The sequence below is a fragment of the Plasmodium berghei genome, assembly GCF_900002375.2.
Source record: "Plasmodium berghei ANKA genome assembly, chromosome: 5".
Classification (NCBI taxonomy): domain Eukaryota; phylum Apicomplexa; class Aconoidasida; order Haemosporida; family Plasmodiidae; genus Plasmodium; species Plasmodium berghei.
In genome coordinates this window covers 474,312-493,858 of record NC_036163.2, presented here as the reverse complement: position 1 = coordinate 493,858, position 19,547 = coordinate 474,312, and the positions used below count along the sequence as shown (strand labels likewise).

General features: G+C 21.3%; 7 protein-coding genes across 7 annotated transcripts; 4 read left to right on the top strand and 3 right to left on the bottom strand.

Annotated features, from left to right (window-relative positions):
• Positions 1-2,066: 2,066 nt before the first annotated feature.
• Positions 2,067-3,164, top strand: PBANKA_0512700 (conserved Plasmodium protein, unknown function; the record flags this gene model as incomplete). Its single annotated transcript, XM_034568372.1, has 4 exons — positions 2,067-2,170; positions 2,506-2,592; positions 2,754-2,942; positions 3,089-3,164. 4 exons carry the CDS (start codon positions 2,067-2,069, stop codon positions 3,162-3,164), a joined length of 456 nt encoding a protein of 151 aa, XP_034420368.1.
• A 1,577-nt stretch (positions 3,165-4,741) lies between these two features.
• Positions 4,742-6,633, top strand: PBANKA_0512600 (partial CSTF domain-containing protein, putative; the record flags this gene model as incomplete). Its single annotated transcript, XM_034568370.1, has 3 exons — positions 4,742-4,775; positions 4,864-4,942; positions 5,034-6,633. The coding sequence occupies 3 exons, from the start codon at positions 4,742-4,744 to the stop codon at positions 6,631-6,633; spliced, it is 1,713 nt and encodes a 570-aa protein (XP_034420367.1).
• Positions 6,634-7,050: 417 nt separating this feature from the next.
• Positions 7,051-8,247, bottom strand: PBANKA_0512500 (nucleolar preribosomal assembly protein, putative; the record flags this gene model as incomplete). Its single annotated transcript, XM_034568369.1, has 1 exon — positions 7,051-8,247. One exon carries the CDS (start codon positions 8,245-8,247, stop codon positions 7,051-7,053), a length of 1,197 nt encoding a protein of 398 aa, XP_034420366.1.
• Positions 8,248-9,379: 1,132 nt separating this feature from the next.
• On the top strand, positions 9,380-10,537 carry PBANKA_0512400 (rRNA-processing protein EBP2, putative; the record flags this gene model as incomplete). The annotated part of the gene is made up of 1 exon (XM_034568368.1): positions 9,380-10,537. One exon carries the CDS (start codon positions 9,380-9,382, stop codon positions 10,535-10,537), a length of 1,158 nt encoding a protein of 385 aa, XP_034420365.1.
• Positions 10,538-11,554: 1,017 nt separating this feature from the next.
• Positions 11,555-12,373, top strand: PBANKA_0512300 (RING zinc finger protein, putative; the record flags this gene model as incomplete). The annotated part of the gene is made up of 1 exon (XM_034568367.1): positions 11,555-12,373. The coding sequence occupies one exon, from the start codon at positions 11,555-11,557 to the stop codon at positions 12,371-12,373; it is 819 nt and encodes a 272-aa protein (XP_034420364.1).
• Positions 12,374-12,969: 596 nt separating this feature from the next.
• On the bottom strand, positions 12,970-14,988 carry PBANKA_0512200 (protoporphyrinogen oxidase, putative; the record flags this gene model as incomplete). The annotated part of the gene is made up of 1 exon (XM_034568366.1): positions 12,970-14,988. One exon carries the CDS (start codon positions 14,986-14,988, stop codon positions 12,970-12,972), a length of 2,019 nt encoding a protein of 672 aa, XP_034420363.1.
• Positions 14,989-15,708: 720 nt separating this feature from the next.
• PBANKA_0512100 (methyltransferase, putative) lies at positions 15,709-19,073 on the bottom strand (the record flags this gene model as incomplete). The annotated part of the gene is made up of 13 exons (XM_034568365.1): positions 15,709-15,851; positions 16,047-16,142; positions 16,261-16,316; positions 16,505-16,570; positions 16,663-16,723; positions 16,820-17,037; positions 17,149-17,372; positions 17,503-17,618; positions 17,696-17,759; positions 17,932-18,143; positions 18,334-18,565; positions 18,670-18,874; positions 19,033-19,073. The coding sequence occupies 13 exons, from the start codon at positions 19,071-19,073 to the stop codon at positions 15,709-15,711; spliced, it is 1,734 nt and encodes a 577-aa protein (XP_034420362.1).
• Positions 19,074-19,547: the final 474 nt, after the last annotated feature.

The following is a 19,547-nucleotide window of genomic DNA, read 5'->3' as shown; positions in this document are numbered from 1 at the left end:
ACATTATGTAGGAAATAATGCAATATTGTGTATGTGTTATATATATAGTTATGTACAAATATTTTGATTCGTTTTAATTGTAAGATGTTTATGAATCTTTAAAATTGTGTTCATCAATCAAACTGTCGATATATAATAAAAATTGCCTATAAGCATTTTTTATTTTCACCATATGTTTTTGATTGCTTTATTATATTTTATGAAGATTTTTTATTAGGTTTTTTTAGTGAAATTCTATATTTCCCATAAATTCAATTAGAGTAGGTTCATAAAAAATATATAAATAAAATATAATAATGTGTTGGCGAGTTAAATTTTTATAACACCCAAAAAACAAACAAACAAACAAAAAATAGAATCAATAAAAATGAGCATTCAAAAAAGAGTTATAAAAATAGATTATCAAATATTTAAGAAATTAAATTATATAGTTACACAGATGCATCAAATTTTTATCTTAAAAAATATATATAATAAATTATGGTAGCTAGCCATTTTTTCAAAAAAAAAAAAAAAATTGTAACATTTGTTTTTTTACAATATGTATAAACACAATAAACAAATATAAAATATATAAATTAAAATAAATTTTTCTATTTTTATTTAAAGTGGAAAATATAATTTTTTAATCTCATTTAGTTTATACATATGTGTGAAATCTTTAATTATCTCATAAAATGTTGAATTAATTAGTGTAAAGGCGTTGCACGGGGAAATATATTTTTCAATATTAAATCAACGAAATTTAAAGAAAGCTATAATAACATATATATATATTAATATAAAATTATTGAGCATCATTTTTTCATTTTCACCATTGAATAGCTATTATATCATGTGCCATTGTTTTATGACTTCTTATTAAACATGAGGTCATCCAAACAGTTCTTGAAATTTTTTTTTCAATTTTATCTGAATATAATACATTACATATATTATTAAAAATTAAAAAACCTGTGCACGAACCTTTTCCCTTACATTATAAGAAGTGTAACAACAATTATAACAGATTTTTTTTTTTTTTTTTTAATTTTGAAAAATCCTCTTTTGTTTTTACACCATTTGATAAATATTATTCGTATAAAAATATTTCATCAATTTAAAAAAAACAAAAAAGTGAAAGAAAAATCGAAACAAATGATAAAAGCTATGAATTTTCTCCAAAACAAATTTTATGTTACAATTAAAACATTAAGATGGGGAAAAAAAAATAATAATGGAAATTTTCTATGGTTTAGTATTAGGGGATATATTTCATAGCAATAAATTAAAACAAATTTAAAAAGATCCAACAAATTAAATATAGTTCCCAGTTCATTTATTTGGCATAAATATACACATAAAATAAATTGTAAAATTATATACAACCGTTTGAAGTTATAAGTTAGCAAGGAAATGTTGTTTCCAAAGTAATAAAATCGTTAAAAATGTTAAAAAAGGATTAATAAGTAATAACTTGATATTGATATTATAAAAAACAAAAAATTTATAATATTGTCAAATTTAAGTTAAAAAAAATAATGTAATCTTAAATAATTTTTTTTTTATTGTGCTTACTATATATTATATAAATGAGGAAAAAAAATTGAATGAAAAATTAACTCAAAAAGTAAAAATAACAAATTTTCCACTTTTTTTAGATTTTATCAAAGTATGGCAATTCTCCGATTTTTTCACATTCCTTTGCCTTTTGTCTATACATTAAATTTGACATTAAACATAAAAAAATTAAAACAGTGAAATAAAGCAATAAAAAAAATACCAAAATAATCTATCAAAGGAAATTATGATTTATTTTAACCCCCTTTCATATTTTTTGAACAATCATCTTTAAATTAATAATATAAAAATTAGTACATTATTATTATAAGCAACCATTTTAAAGTATTTATTGACTTTACAAAATTTTCAGTTTTATTGATTTTTATATTTGACATATTACATTTTTTGCTTTTTTCTTTCACTAATTTATATGTGCACGCGCTTATAAATAATATACCATTGTGTAAATTTTTTAAAGATATAATTTTTTTTAATGCTTTGAATGTGAAAATAAAAATATAAAAATGTGTGATAATACAATAACAAAAGAGGATAATAATAGTAATCCCGATCTTAATTTAAATGAACAAAGTAAAAATGATGAAAATAAGGAAAATATACCTACCGGGTAAATAAATGCGTTAAATTCATTAACAGTATAGTATAATATGACTATAATTTTATTGTGTTAAGTTATATGCTAAAATAGAAGTAAATATAATTATAAATTATAATTATCATATAAATGAACAATCATTATGCATAACTATGTGCTTTGGGGCTTCATTATGTTGTTTAATATGTCTATATTGTGTGAATACATAAATTAAAATATTGCATTTAGTTATTTATAATGCTTTAAAAAAAATACCCTAAATGAGGGAAATGGATTAATACCCAAGGAGTTGAATATGTGTACATATATGCATGCTTTTTTTATCAATTCCTTTTCTTAATTTTTAGAAAAAAACATATTATACTTAAAATAAAGAAATATAATAGTGGGTTTTCGGGAAATTTGGTTATGGAGGCCATGAAGAAGGCATCCAAGTAAATAACAATTGAAAAAATATCATTATAGATATATTATATTATTGTTAATGTTGTTATTAGTTTTGTTCGAATAAAAATATGACTTATACATAATTTTGCTTTCATAAATATATGTGTGTGTATATGAGGAATATTATACATTGTCCTGATTATTACAGATTTATCGCTGACAATGAAAGAATTCAAAAAGAATATAGTGGCGTTGGATTAAATAACAATGAACCTGCCTCTGAAAAAAATAACAATGAACCTGCCTCTGAAAAAAATAACAATTTGAATTATAAAACAACAGTTAATGAAGACAAGCATACACTCAGCCTTAATACAATTCCATTGCAAAAGAAGTTGTAAAAAATAATAATTATTATAATTAAAAAATATATATATAACTAAGCGATAACGTCTTCGCACATGACTTGTACATACACAACTTAATGATTTATTACGTTCATAATTTTTAAGCATTTTTATTTATTTATTTTTTTATATTTAGCTTGCTAGGAGCAAAGGCAGTTTTACCAGGGGATAATCAGGAATTATTGGAAAAATTAAAAAACAGAAAAGTTTAATTTTTATAGATATATAACACTATAATTGATAAATCGGCATAATATACATATTTTATGATTTTTTTATCTTAGACATGTATATATTTTTTTCAGCTATCTATTCACTATATTGATGTGTAAATGTGTTTTAGCAATACAAAATAATTTCTATAAAAAAATAAGAAAATAACATGACTATTTGCCATTGCATAACGCAGTGCTAATATTATTCCTATTTTATGAATGCTTTTGATAATGCAAAGGAACTTTCTAATTTTCCAGTTTTACGACTTTCATGTATTAACATATATTTTTCTTTCTCGCAATTATTGCTACCCATTTATATGTTGAAATAAAATAAAATGAAATAGCAATGGATAATAGTTGTGCGAATTTTTTTAACTATACATTTATTCCATTATCTTTTGTTGCATTTCGTTCGCTTTTTTATTTATTTTTTTTTTTTAACTATTTATATTTTATCCGAAGACTTAATTTATAACGAGTTATGCTATTTTCAAAAAAGAAATATGATCATTGTGTTAATTTTTGCATTGCTTACTAAGCTATAAATATTTAACAATTTTTATTAAATTGAAAGCATAAGATGCTTAAAATGCTGAAGTAATAATAACGAATATATTAACTTATCATAAAATATCAACATACATACAAATCATATGTATGTATATATATATATTGATACAAATTCTATGTGTATGTCTTTTACAATGGAAAACAACGCTTTTGAATATTTATATAATGTACACATTTCATTATAATCCTAACTTTAATTAAACAAGTTCTATTATTCTTATAAATAATTTATATCTGGAATATGCAAATTAAAAGGCATTACAATATCGTATGGAAATTTTATCGTTATGAAATAATATATCTCATATAGTTATGTCATATAATAAATTTATTTTGTTTTTTATTGTTTGTTACAATAAACATATTAAGTTGTATAAAGATGCGTTATTTATATATCTGTACTAAATGTTAAAACTTTTAACGTTGAAAAAATAATTTCCTTATCAAATCATAATTACTGTATAAAAATATGGCGCCAAGCATGTATCCATTTATGTATTACCTTTCACAAATTTTTTATTTTGCAACCTTCACAATTCAACATAATTTTACCTATTTAACTTTATTTTGTTCATGAATATTCCTCATATGTTTTTTTTTTCTTTCTTTTTTTTAAATTTCCCTTTTACATCGTTTCTTTAATCAACCATTAACAATGTATAACATAAAAAATGAGTAACAAAATTTGTTAATAAAAAAAAAAAAAATATTATTATATATATGCGTACATATTTTATTTAATATTATTATTATTAATTATTTTTTAGATAATTTCTAAAAGAGTTTTGTTTCTCTAAAGGAGCAAAAATAAATGGAAAAAAAATATAATTGCATTGTATTTATTCATATTATACTTTGCAGAGAAAATGAAAATTAAAAGGAGATTTTCTATTAATAATTGAAATACAAACGATTTTGTTTGTATTATTTTTTTCTTTTATGTTTTGTTTTTTTTCACCTTTTAATATTAAAAAGAAATTACTACATTTCCAACATTATAAATGGTAGACAATCAAGATATAAACATTTTTTTTGGTAAGAATTTTTCAAAAAAAAAAAAAGCGAAGAAATAATATCTTAATGTTCATACATATATATTTATATATTTCCTCTTATTATACAGCATCCAATTTACCTTATGACGTTACAGAAAATAGTTTAAAAGAATTTTTTTCTCCACACCTTAATCTTGCATTCACTAAGTAATATAACAATTTATTTTTTTTACATAATACTTTGATTTAACATAATAATATTAGACTATTTTTTTTTTTTTTTTTTTTTTTTCGCTAGCTTGAAAAGGACAAAGTATGGAGTAAAAAGCAGTTATGGCTATTTGCATTTCAGAAATAAAAAAGAAGATGTAATTTCATTTATTGAAAATAATATATATCAAAACCACAAAATATGGATTGATATATTTCAGGGTGGAGTGTGTGAACAAGAGGATATTGAAAAGGATGATGAAAATAGCAATGATGGAAAAAGTCAGGAAAATGACAATGTTAATCCAGAAATTTGGAAAAATGTACAATTTGATAAAAAAAAAATGGAAATAATAAACAAAAATGGAGATATAACAAAATATGGACAATCAATAATTGAAAATATGAATATGTATGATATTATATTAATAATAAATAAATTACAAGAGTTAATTCGTGCATCTCCACAAACAGCTATTAATATGTTAAATGAAAATAAAAAAATATATTATTCATTTGTTCATGCACTTTTTCTTTTGGGTATTTTAAACATTGATGCTAATAAATTAAATGATGAAGAACTAACATTATCAAAATTTTATAAAATTAAAAATCGATTACAATATTTATTTTTAAATAAAAAAGAAAACAATGGAATAAATAACACCTTTGAAGAAAATATGATATCTGAGAGTAAAATAAATGAAAATAGTAACATACAAAATAAATTAGATAATTGGAATGAAGAAAATTGTCCTAATTCTTTATACAATATTATAAAAAAGAAAAGAAATGATAATTATAAAGAACAAAATGAATATGGATTATATTTAAATGATAAAAAAAAGATAAAAAACAAAACAAATGAATTAAATAATAATCAAGAATATGAAAATTATTATTATGAAATAGATTCAAATAAAAATAATGAAGGAAATGAATTAATTCCTAATAGTTATGGAAATGTTCTATATTCATTTATTAGTAGCGCATCTAACAAAACAAATATAAACGAATATAAAGACTATAATTACATAGAAAATAAAATACAATATAATAAAAATGATACAAATAAATCGGGGTTATATGGAAAAGGATTATATTCATCCAGCAATAAAAATAAAAAAGTGAAAAATAATCTAAATATTGATCAAACATATTATAATAATATAGAAAATAATGAAAAAGAAAATAAAACTAATGGATATGATGAAGATGCATCTAATATTAACTCAAATCAAAATCATTCACAAGTTAAAGGTTTTGATTTTGGAAAAAATTTAATAAAAAGAATTAATATATCAAATAACCAACGAAGAGGAATCAAACTAATTAATAGAACAAATAGCGGAGATAATATTGAAGAAAATGTAATTAAAATAAAAAATGTATATAATATTCAAGAAGAAATAAATAAAAAAGATAAACCTAAAAAAAAAAAATTTGAAAATAAAGTAAATACAAGTCTTAAAAAAGTATTAGAAAAAATAAACCTTACAATTAATGCAATTCCAGAAGCAGAAGAACAATTAGTAAAAGAAGTTATAAATCAAAAAGATATTCTTCAAAATATATTAGCTAGTAAATATTCAGACATGCTAAAATGGAATAATGAGCAAGCATTACGGGTATTATCTCTCAGGAAATCTCTTAAAAAAAAGGGATATACAATTACTGGGCCTATATAGAAATATAATTTGGTTGTTTATTTATAGTTTCTACATAATTTTGTAAAAAATAAAAATGCGTAGATTCATTTGTTTTTTGTTTGTGAAAGGTATGTGCATATTTTTAGATATTTTTTGTATAATTACCTAAATAATGCGCTTTGCATTTTTATAGTGTATTTAATTTTTTTGTTTTTGCATAATAAAAAATATATTAAAAAACAAACTGAAAAAATCGAGTTTTAAAATTAAATGAAATCAATTAAGAAAATAAACTTTCTTCGATTGCAAAAGTAACTAAATATGGATAACAAATAAGAACAAATATAAATAAAATGAAATAAAAAAAAAAAACAAACAAACAAGAAAATAATAATATAACTAAATATGAACGTGTATGAATGGATGTGGATCCATGTAAAGGAGGTTCTTTCCGATTCATTGGGCAGTCTCTTTATTTTTTTTCCCAATTTTTTTTGATTTTTTAAAAAAATTCGAATGTTTTGTATGTAGCTTATTAAAGTCTTGTTTCTGAACATAGACTCTTTTAATATCATGACCCAACTCATCAGTTTTAATTTTTTTTTCTTTTTTCTTTGGATGTATATCATGTTTTTTTATTGCTTCTTGGAATAAATTATAATTTGGTATTTGTGATGATTCTAATGTAAACTCAAATCGTGGTCCGACTTCTTCCAATTTTGGATTATCATTTTCTGTTTCGTTTTGATAAATTTCTTTTTTAAAAATATATTGCCTAAATGACATAACGTATTTACTTTTGTGTCTTTTTTGTTTAATTTCTTTGCTTTGTTTAATTTCTTTGTTTTGTTCAATTTCTTTGTTTTGTTCAATTTCTTTGTTTTGTTCAATTTCTTTGTTTTGTTCAATTTCTTTGTTTTGTTCAATTTCTTTGTTTTGTTCAATTTCTTTGTTTTGTTCAATTTCTTTGTTTTGTTCAATTTCTTGGTTTGGATCAGATGTTTTGACGAATTTTCGAGACAAAGATTGACCGGCATATTCATAAGCAGTTATAACGATTAATCTCTGTAAACTATTTTTGGCAAAAGAATCTACATTTTTATGTTTAAAAAAATCGAAAAGGATATTTTTTAAATATTTTGTATTTTCATTCATATTAAAATATGAACCTTGTATTATTACAATTGGCTTGGTGCTAAATAAAATTTCTTTTGAAAATGGAAATATATTCATTGGTATAAAAGAAAGAAGACAAAATGTATAATAATCTAAAATTTTATTATTATATAAACGACCTAATATAAATCTTGATGGATTTTTTTTTGTTGAAAAAATTGAAAAGAAAAATGAACAAGCGTTATGAATACATATTTCTACAAGTTTATCAATTTTATCAGTTATATTTACTAATTGTGGATGTAATTTAGGCATATAGCATGTATATGGTTTTTGAATTATATATACATCATGCATTAAATTTTTTAATATTTCTGTTCTTTTATTACTACATATAAATAAACAATTTTTTGATCTTTCTTGATATTCTCCCTCTCTTTTTTTTAAAATTAAATTTCCTTTTCTTGTTTTTGCCTTTTCCCCTTTAATTCTATCAGCAACTTCTTCAACATTTGTATTATCAAATTCGTTCGACATATTGACAATATATTAATTTTATTAATAGCTATTTATCTGTGAATTTTATTTATGCGTGAATGTTGTTTATGTATGAACAGTGCATGTAGTTTATAAATGCTTATGCCCAAATAAATCCCGTTCTAACTAAATATGTTTCCCTCTTTTTCGATATAATGTTACAAATTTATTATTCTTAATTAATGGAGTTATATGCACAATTGGATATATTTTATAAATACAACATACTTTTATATGGTCATTGTAACTATCGAAAGCGTTACAAACATATGCATATATATTGCATTATAGCTTGTTTTGGAATATATATATATATATCCTAAGTAATATATGATTTCTTAAAATTTAATAAAATGAATAAACGTAGTTGTAGCTATTTACGATTGTATATATACATACATATTTAGTCGATTTTTTTATTTATTAAAATATATAAAGTATTAATATAAATTTATAACTATGACCAAATATTTAGCAGATCGAATATATGCCAATATAAATAAAAAAATATATATATTTTTTAGATTGCCAAATTATTTAAAAATTGTTTTTAAAATATATTATTTTAATTCATATTTCGTATGTATGCATATATATTTATATATGCGTTGAAATGTGAAAATGAATATATTATATGTATGCATATTGTATAGATATGTTAGTGTTTTTTTCCTGTGCTCACTTTAAAAGTGGTAAAAAAATGTTTGTATATATTATATTATATATATATGTATGTATTATATAATGACAAATTTGTTAACTAATAAAACAATAGCAGGTAAACTGTATAAATATAAAAAATTCATTTAAAAAAAATATAAAATATTTAAATATCCAAGAAAAAACTAAGCAAAACAGAGAGAGTGTTGCTTTACCGTAGCAATTCTTAAAGAAAAAATTCACAGATATACGAAATTGTTAACAAGGATAAAGAATAAACAAAGTTTAGCCAAACAAAGCAACAATACATTTTGATGCTACTACATTATATAATTCTACATGCTTTGTAAAATAAAAAATATTAACATTTATTTTGTAAAAAAAATAAAAAACATAATAATAAAAAATAATAAAAAATTGCTAATAGCTGCTATTTAAAAACTGAGAAAAATATATGACAAATTTTTCCATTATGAAAGATGACAACATAATGGACATAGAGAAAAAGAAAAAAAAATTAAAAAAAAAAAAGAATGTCCTAAAGGATAATAAAATAAACATCTTAAAAAATAAAAAAATAAAAAATTCAATCCTAAGTAACAACGATGATAATCAGTTTATCAAACAAGCCATGAAACAAATAAAGTTACTGAAAAGTAAGAAATCAAAAGATGGGGTAATTGTAAATAAAAAAGTAAAAAAACAAAGCAAATCTCAAAAAGTTGATAAAATAAGCAAACCAAATGCAATAAATAAACTAAAGAAAATATTATCATACAACGACAGTAATGTTATGAATATAAAAAATATTTTAAAAAAAAAAATGTTGAAAAATTTAAGTCTAGATGATAATATTTACATTGATGAAAAGGAGGTATCACCAAAGTTTAGTCAAAATAAAAAACTTTTAAAAAAAAAATTAAAAGAAATAAAAATAAATGTAGATAATGAAAATAATGAATGGTTGGAAAAATTAGACCTGACATGTTCAGAAAATTTTTATTTAAAAAAAATAAATCTTTTTGGAAAATGTGATATAAGAGAAAATGAATTAATAAATTTTGCACACACAAATGTCTTAAAATGCTTACAAAAATTACAAAATTTAAATATTCCATTTAATAGACCATATGACTTTTTAGCAGAAATGTTAAAAAGTGATATACATATGGAAAAGGTAAGAGCGCATATTTTAAAAAGTCATGAAATGTCTGAAATTAAGGAAAAAAATAAATTAAAAAGACTTAATAAAAAATTTAATAAAAATGGTGGATCAATGAAAGTATTAGATCAAAAAAAAGCTATTGAAAAAAAAAAAAATCTTGCAAAAATTGACGAACTTAAGAATAATCTAGAAAGTTTAAATGTTCACGACTTTTTCCAAAAGCATTCAAAAGATGCTGATCAAAATAATGTGAAAAATAAAAAAACAAAAAATAAACACATTGAAAAGCACAATAGTAAAAATAAAGGCAAAACTATGAGCAAATCAAAAAATAACTTTGATAAAGATACAAAAAATAGCCATCAAAAATCAATAAGTAGATCAAATAAAATTAAGCATAAATTTTCGTCAAAGGGAAAGAAGGGAGGAAAAAATCGAAAAAAGAAGAAATTTAAGAGACGCTAAAAATGTAAGAAAATAAAATAAAAAATAAAAAACATGAAATAATGTTAACTGTGTTTTTTGTTTGTTAACTATCGATCATTTCATGCTACTGTAATTTTATATTCGATACTATGTATGAACACTATCCAGAAATACTATTGAAGTAAATATGATGGTGCTTCTTATTGGAATAAAACAAAACAAAAAACGCACACATATAACTTTTAAAAATGTTTATCAAAATAAAACATGCTACAATAAGTCAAGATTATCAATGAATTTACATCACACATAGGACCAGATATTAATGTAGCACCATTGTTTCCATTTGACTTTGGCCTCTTTGTTTTCCTTTTGGTGTTTTATCCCTTTTTTTTTGAATTAAAAATAAATGCATTTTCTACTTAAAAATTTATGAATTTTTTATTTGTTATGAATAAATCAATATATTTTTTGTCTTATTTATTTTGTTTTTTATACATACATATATATAATAATTTTAAACTATAAAATTAGTATATGGTAATCATTTTTTTTTAAATTAATAAAATATATACTTTTATGAGTTACAAAAAAAAAGAAAAATTTTGATATTCTGTATACTCAATGTAGTTTATCATATTAAAAAATATAAAAATAACATATCATATGAATTATAACTTTATATTGCATGGGAATATTAATTTAGAAAAATTATATTTGTCACAAAAAAATTTCAAAATGATCTATCTAAGCGTAAGCTTACACCTGTTTCGCTATCCTCAACAAAAAAATATCATAAAATAAATATAAAAAAAAATAAAAAAATAATAATAAAATTGAGGACGAAAAAGAGGTATTAAAAAATACTAAGAGTATTTTTAAATGATAAAAATATGTGTATGCGTAGTATATGTAAAATTTGGGATTTTACATTAATAGTTTATGGAGTATAATTAATTTTTTTTTTTTTAATATCTGTTAATTTTTTGGATTAATGGTTTTGCTTTGCAATGGGATTTACAGTAATATTGAGAAAAAGAAAGTGTAAAAATAAAAATGGAGGATGAAAGTTATAATGCGGGGGTACATTTAAGCTTTAATGATTTTATTTTAATAATTTCAGTGTTCTATTCAATATGTGATATATTTATGCAATGGGGAGAATTTTCTAAATGTCATAAGCCAATACAATTATGGCTAGTTATATCATTTATATCTATTGTTTTATATAGATTGGCACATATTTTATCTCAGCATTTAAGTAATAATAATGAAAATTTTATAATATATAGAAGGAATGGTCCACCATATATTATTAACGCTATACTAATATTTATTTTATTTCCATTTTTTTTTATATGGAACATTATTGGAACAATATGGATATATCAAATTATTAAATACACACCAAAATGCTTGCCTAAAAATAATCATCCATGGTTTATTGTATTATGGATTGTACTTTGTTATATTTGGATTTTTTTATATTTATTTTTTATTTCCTTATCATTATATTTCGAATATCAAGCTAGATTATATGAAAGAAGATTAACAAATATCCATCCCAATGATTTTTTTTCGAGATGGGGCTATAATATAGATTTAATGCAAGATTATGGTATATATATATATAGAAATGGACTTAACTCAAAACAAATTAATAGTTTGCCATATTATTATATAAATAGTCTTCCCGAGGATTTGAAATGTTCTATATGTTTAAATGACCTTCAACTTAATGAATGCGCCAGAACATTATTATTATGCAATCATACATTTCATAAAGCTTGCATTGACTTGTGGCTGATCAGGAGTGCTACTTGTCCAAATTGCAAATCGCCCATTGCGTCTCAGGGGGTATTTTCCCCTGTATGAAAATCGGGAGAACAAAAATTACCAAAAATTACTAAAAAATTACACCCAAATGAATTAATACATATTAAGAGATAGTAACTATTTTATCAAAATAACGCACACGTATGTATGTCTTGTAGACATCGGTGTGTGTAATTATGTCCGATTTTTTTTTTTTTATAAAATGGCTAGCTGTAAAAAAAAAAAATAATACATTCATATGTAAATAACATGAACACATATTTGTGTGTGTCAATTGAAGTTATTTTGTTTGTCGTTATTATTTTACTTTATTTTTTTTACATAGTTTTTTAATATTTTTTTTCGTATAAAAATTGTATTTGTTCAAATAATTTAAGAATTCGTAAAGGATAAGAATGTAAAAAATGAAAGGCAAAAGGGTATACAAAATTATGAGCATATATTCGTACTTTAAAAATATGCGATAAAAGTTGACAAATATATATACACATGCATATGTACGCATACTTTCATTTGAGTCAAAATTATTATTTACTATTTGTTTGGATAAGAAATATAAATTGTCTTATAGACAATCAAAACAAATCGGATATATAAACAAGCCATTTATCATATTTTAAAAATAATGGTTATGGCTAGATAATATTTTTTTTTATAATATAATCAGACAACTCCATTGCTGATGTTATTCGGTCTGATATAGAAGTTCCAGTAATCCAACCTGCATCAACAAATAAATTTTCATATTGTGAATTTGTTAATTCATTTAGAAATTCTTTTAATTTATTTTCATAATTTTCTGAATAGGCAGGTAAAATATGTTTCCACTTTGTTACATTTAATATAGTTGGTTTTGCATTATCACTAAATGGAAATATTTTTTTTAAATTGTTTAATATAGTTTTATTTAATTCCTCATTGTTATTGAAAGTTATATTATTATCTCTTATATATAAAGTTAATAAACTTTTATTATTTTCACACCTATTTGTAAACATATTACTTGCATAAAAGCAGCCAAGTATATATGCATTTTTATCAGCTGACAATAAGCCAAATAAATTTTTAGGTATTTTTATATCTTCTTTATTAAAATATATATTTGCTGTTATTAAAGATGAATATGAAATTTTTTCAAGATTATTTTTTATTTCGATAGGCAATATTTTTCTTAATATATTTGCACACATTTTAGAATTAACAGTTAATATAACATTTTTACTACATATATTTGTTTCAGTATTATTTTTTTTTATGTTGCATCTCCATATATTATTTTTAATATTTTTTTCTATAAAATTTAATTCGGTATTTGTTGATATATCTTTTTCATGAATATATTTTTTTAGTTGACAAATAAATTCATATAATCCACAATTTAGTGACACTGTTTTTCCAATATATTTTTTTTTTTCTTCTTCTTCAATGCGTTGTAAAAAATTATTATCTATATTATTATATATCATAGGAAAATATTTAAATAATGTGTAATTTATAGAAAAATATATATTTTTAATAAATTTTAATGAGTAATTAAAAATATAGAAAATGAAATTTTGTTTATTTTGGATTTGTTTTCCATTTTTGTTTCTATTTATATTACTGCATATATCACGGAATGCACTTTGCGTGTTATAGTTTGCTATTTCAATGTATTCCCCATTTTTTTTATAGTTCATCTTTAGTTTATTACTTTCATTTAATTCTTCATTTTCAAAGGATTGTATTTTGTTTTCTTTATCAATATTTTGATTCAAACGTTTATATACAGTTTGTGTAGGTGTGTATGTTGAAGTTGGAATAAATTCAATTATATCAGCATTTAAATTTGTAATATTCGTTTCTGTATTTTCGGGAATATATGTACTTTTTCTATTTTGAAAATGTTCATGTTCATTTAAATCAGGGTTATTTAATATTATACTATCATCATATTCAGTTTCTGCACAACTTGACTGATAATATTTTTTTATATTACTTAAATTATTTTTGTTAAAATCCATAAAGGTATATTTATTAGTATTATCATCGATTTCATTTATTTTATCATTCCATATTCTTAATGAATTTTTTATATTATGAACAAGTTTCAAATTTCTAGACAAAAAGGAAAGTGCAGACATATCACCATGGCCACCACTAGAACCATATATTAATGGTAATAATAAAAATTGATAATGTTCGGAATCGAAATTTTCTTTCATATAATTTTTTATAGATATGTCATAATGATATGAGTTAACATGCTTATATTTCTTAAATAATATTTTATATATTAATTTAATTTTATTTTTAAGGGATATCAAAGGAAAACATATATATCCTAAAAAACTTAAATATAATGGATATATATTATTTTCATATGATATATATCGTACTAATCCTTTATTTACTATTGCAATTTGATCAGTTAAATTTAATTCTTTGATTAATTTATAACTATTGTTACATAGTTTAAATACATTTGCTCCTAATTCATAAATAACATTATTATTACATCTTTCTGTTTTTATACACCCCCCTAACTTATTATCTTTTTCGATAATTAAAATTTGGGTTTCTGGATTATGTTTCTTTAAATAGTAATATACACAACAACTATATATACCACCCCCAACTATAATAAAATCATAAATCTTATTGTTTGCCTCCATTTTTTGGTACTTTTCCCTTCATTTATTATATTTGTATAAGTAGATATTTTTTTCCAACATTATATCATATAATTTATTTTAAAATAATACAATAGAACTAATAGACGTTTTGTTATATTTCATTAATGTATCATGAATGTATTTGAAATGTGAACAAATGTTTTTCAATTTGGACTTAGCTAAAAAAAATGAACAAAATAAGCAAAATGAAATATTTATTGAATGCATACAAATTCGTTGGCACAAAAAATTTAGGAGTTAAACAAATTTGGAAAAATAAACATCCATATAAATATATCTCTATCGTATTATTCTATTAGTGTATTTTTATTGTTTTTATTTTTATTTATTTTTTTTGCTTTTATCATATTTGTACGCCCACAAACGAAGGTATGGTAAATAACATCCACATTGGATATAATTTTTATTATGTTTTAAGATAAATATGTATTATGTACATATGTATATGCTGTATGCTTATCACAAATTATGAAGAATATTTAAAATTTACAAAATTTCAGCATGTTGCTATTAAAATAAAAAATGAACAAAATGTATTATATATAAATGTGATGTCAAATAAGGTCACAAAAAACATGAAAAAAATAAATAATGTTAAATAGTTCGGAAAAAATATAAAAATAAAAATAATAAAAGAAAAAATTGTCAAATTGTAAAAACAATAAAATATTTGAAATAACAAATATATATATATTAATATTAATATTTTTTTTTTAACAGAATTGCCCAATTGTTGTTATCAAAAAAAAAATCATCAATTTGTATTCCATCAATACTGGTACATAAATCGTATAATTCTTCTTTCCTAAATACATGGTAATATCTTTGAAATTTTAATAAATCTATAAATAAAATATAAAAAGAAATTGAAAAGGGGAAATTAAAATTAAATGGAGGAAAATGCACAACGGCGAAAAAAAGGTTCCAATTAAATAGAGCATTGAGAAATATTTTTAACTTTGAAAATTTGCCAATTTTATTTTTTAATATTTTTTTATTATTTTTTTTTTATTTTTTTTTTCAATTTTATATTTTACTTTTGGGGGCAGGGTTGTAGGCGATTTTACCATCCAAATCATCTTCTGCATTAGTTTCTGATAAATGTTGTTGTTGTAAATACCAGGGAACAAATACTGTAAATATCAAAGAGGATAATTAAATAAATTTTATTTATGATCATTATATTTATTTTAATATATATAATTAAGATATTTTAAAAAAATATGTCAAATATATAAAACAAATTATTACTATCTTGTGAGTCGAATTTCCTATTTCCTATGACATTTTCTTTTTGCTCATATGCCCTAAATAAACATGTTTGAAAAAATAAAAATATAACAAAAATAATATTTATTTTTTTTTATGATAAATTATGATTTAAATATATGGACTTGTGTTAAATTTAATTTGTATGAATATTTACAATAGTCACAATTAATATTATATTTATGTTAATTTATATATATATTTTTTTTTTTTTTGATGAATATACCAGACATATATTAAAATTTTTCCTCCTATTTTTGTACATCGTACCATCTCTGAAACAGCTTTTCTCCTGTTAAATTTGTGAAAATTAAAAAAAAAATGGTTATTTTCTATATTTGTTCATACATTTTATTTTTTAACAATATATGAAATAATAATTACCTGCTTTCATGTGTTCCTAGGTGATGTATAACCGCTATAGAAATGCATAAATCTGCTATATCTGTTAAAATAAATAAACAAATGAAATTAACAATATGAATAGTCATATTTTAATTAACTAAAAATATTATTAAAATAAATTAAAAATATAATTTACTTGATTTCATTGGTATATTTATGCAGTTTGCTAAAAACATATCTGTATTTGGTTTTTTTTTAGCTGTTTTTAATAAATATAAACTAAAATCTAATCCAATAAAACAATATTTTGAAGATGCTTTAAGATTTTTTCCATTTCCACATCCAACATCCACAATTATATTTCCTTCTTTTTCTCGATTAATAATATTTTCTACATTATTCCATGGTTTGTATCTATCAAAAAAGTTCAACCATGGATTCACAGTTTGTAATCCACATTTTATTTTATTCATAACTTTATATATTTTCCAATTTTTATGTTTTTTATTTTATTTTCGATAATACCTAGTGTAGCAAAAGTGCTGAGCTATCTGATTATAAACATCACGGACATATTCCTTTTCCAAATATTCTGGAGAATATTCATTTACATTAACGGATATACAACTATTTTCTTGTTTTGGATCTTTAATAACTTCCTTTCTTGTTTTATGTGCTAAAATTCCTTCTATATTATTTTTATTTATAAATCGGAAAATTATTAAATAACTAGTTTTTCTTTCCACAACCTTAGAAAAAAAATGTATAGCATATGCATGTACATTACATATGCATGTACATTACATATGCATGGTAATGTGATGGATCCTGAGTTTGACATCAAATACATTCATTTATTTATTCATTTATTTAACTTACCTGATTCCCAAGTTGTATAGTTTTTTTCTTAGAAATGCCATAAACTAGTTCATATCTTAATCTTCCCTTAATTTTTATGAAAGTATTTTTTTTTACCAACAAATTTGTTTTAGATTCTGTAATTCAAAAAATATAAATTATTGTATGTATTATATTTTAAAACAATGAAAGAAAAAAAAAAAAAAATTTTTACCATTTTTTATATCAAGAAAAGACATAGGAAGATCATTTTCGAGGATCAAAAATGCAATTTCGTCCTGTAAAAAAAAAAAAAAAAATGTGAAAGTATAGCCATTTGTGAATAAGATTTAGATAAACAAAGATTTGGTATTATAATTGGACAAAAGATATGGTGTTATAATGAATAACCAAATGTGTATCGTTTCAAGTTTCATTTTATTTAGCTACTATTCATAAAAAATATATTACTTGAAAAAGATAACTCGATTCTACAATATATTCAATCGACTTTTTAATGTGGCATTTTAGAATGGTGTATTGATCTGGTTCTTTATCCCCTAATAATTTTTTTATTTTAGTTAAAAAAGCGGATGAAAAGAAAGAGGATGGATCCTGAATACAGTATGTTTTATATATCTTGTTTGGTGTTCCTCTATAAAAATAATGACTAATATTTATTTCTAAAAAAAAGAAAAATCTCAACAAATATAGTTAGGTACCATTGAAAAGTCTATGTATATACTTACATATAATAATACAAAATATCGAAATTTGAAACTGATATTATCCAAATATATCAATATAAATTATTACAAGAATTTAAGCTATTTTTAATAATTTTTTTTTTTTAATTTGTGTATGGTTGTTTACCATCATTTTTCGTATATTTAGACCATTTTTCATTTTCATAATTTTGAATAATATCATTAGATGTATTTGGATCTAAAACATCATTATATATAAATATGTTATCATTATTTTGTAGTAGCTTTTCAGTTGTTGTTGAATATATATTAGAAGAATCTTTTTTTATGTCATATTTTATATTTGAATATTCTGCCTTTATATCAAATTTATATGGAATTGCACAATTTCGAGGGTTCTGAAAAAAAAAATTAAAAATTAAAAAGCACATTATATTTCAACAAAAGTATATATATATACAGGGAATAACATGGTTTTGTGTATTTCATTATATATCATTACATTGTTTAAAAGGTTAAATAAATATGAACATTCCTTTTTCCTATGAAATTCAATATAAATTATATCTTCATTATCAATTAGATAAACCATACAATTTAAGTCGAACTTGCTTAAAAAAATTTTTATTTCCTCTTCGCTTGAATTTTTTAATCCAATTCCATTCAATTTAAGAGTATTCGTAACTTTGTATGTTTTTCCATAATATCTATAACCCAAAAAATGAACATATCACATATGCATAGCAATTTTAATTATATAGACAACATACCATTTAAACTAATTTATGCACAAAAAATATAAATAATTAAAGAATAGAAATAAAATATAAAACATAATTAGAACTAGTTTTTGTTAATTTTTTACTTGACGGGGTATGAACTCATACATGTCTTTATAAAATTCATTGTTAATTTAACAAACCTCCGAAAAATATTGACTTGGATATATATATGCTTAATCTATATGCATTTCCTTTTTTATTTTTTATATTTAATTTGAAATTTTTTTTAATTGTTATTCAAAGAAGTTGCATATACTTGAATGAATTTGCATTACAATGATTTAATTGGCAATTTAATATATAGAAATTCCCCAATCTTTTTTTAAATAATTTATTTTACTAAATTAAAAACAAATACAAGAAAAAAAAATAAAAAAAATGACATAAATAATAAATAAAAATATTAATTTATTATTACAAATTTGTTACAAGTTTAGGAAATAAAAAAAAATAATAACAATAAGATTTAAAAAATATATCTCAAAAAATTACGAGGCGCCAATTGATATGTAGAAGCAAACAGATTCGATATAATAAATACTTAATTATATTAAGCAACATTTTTTAAAACGCTTTCATATATGTATATGTGCACTAT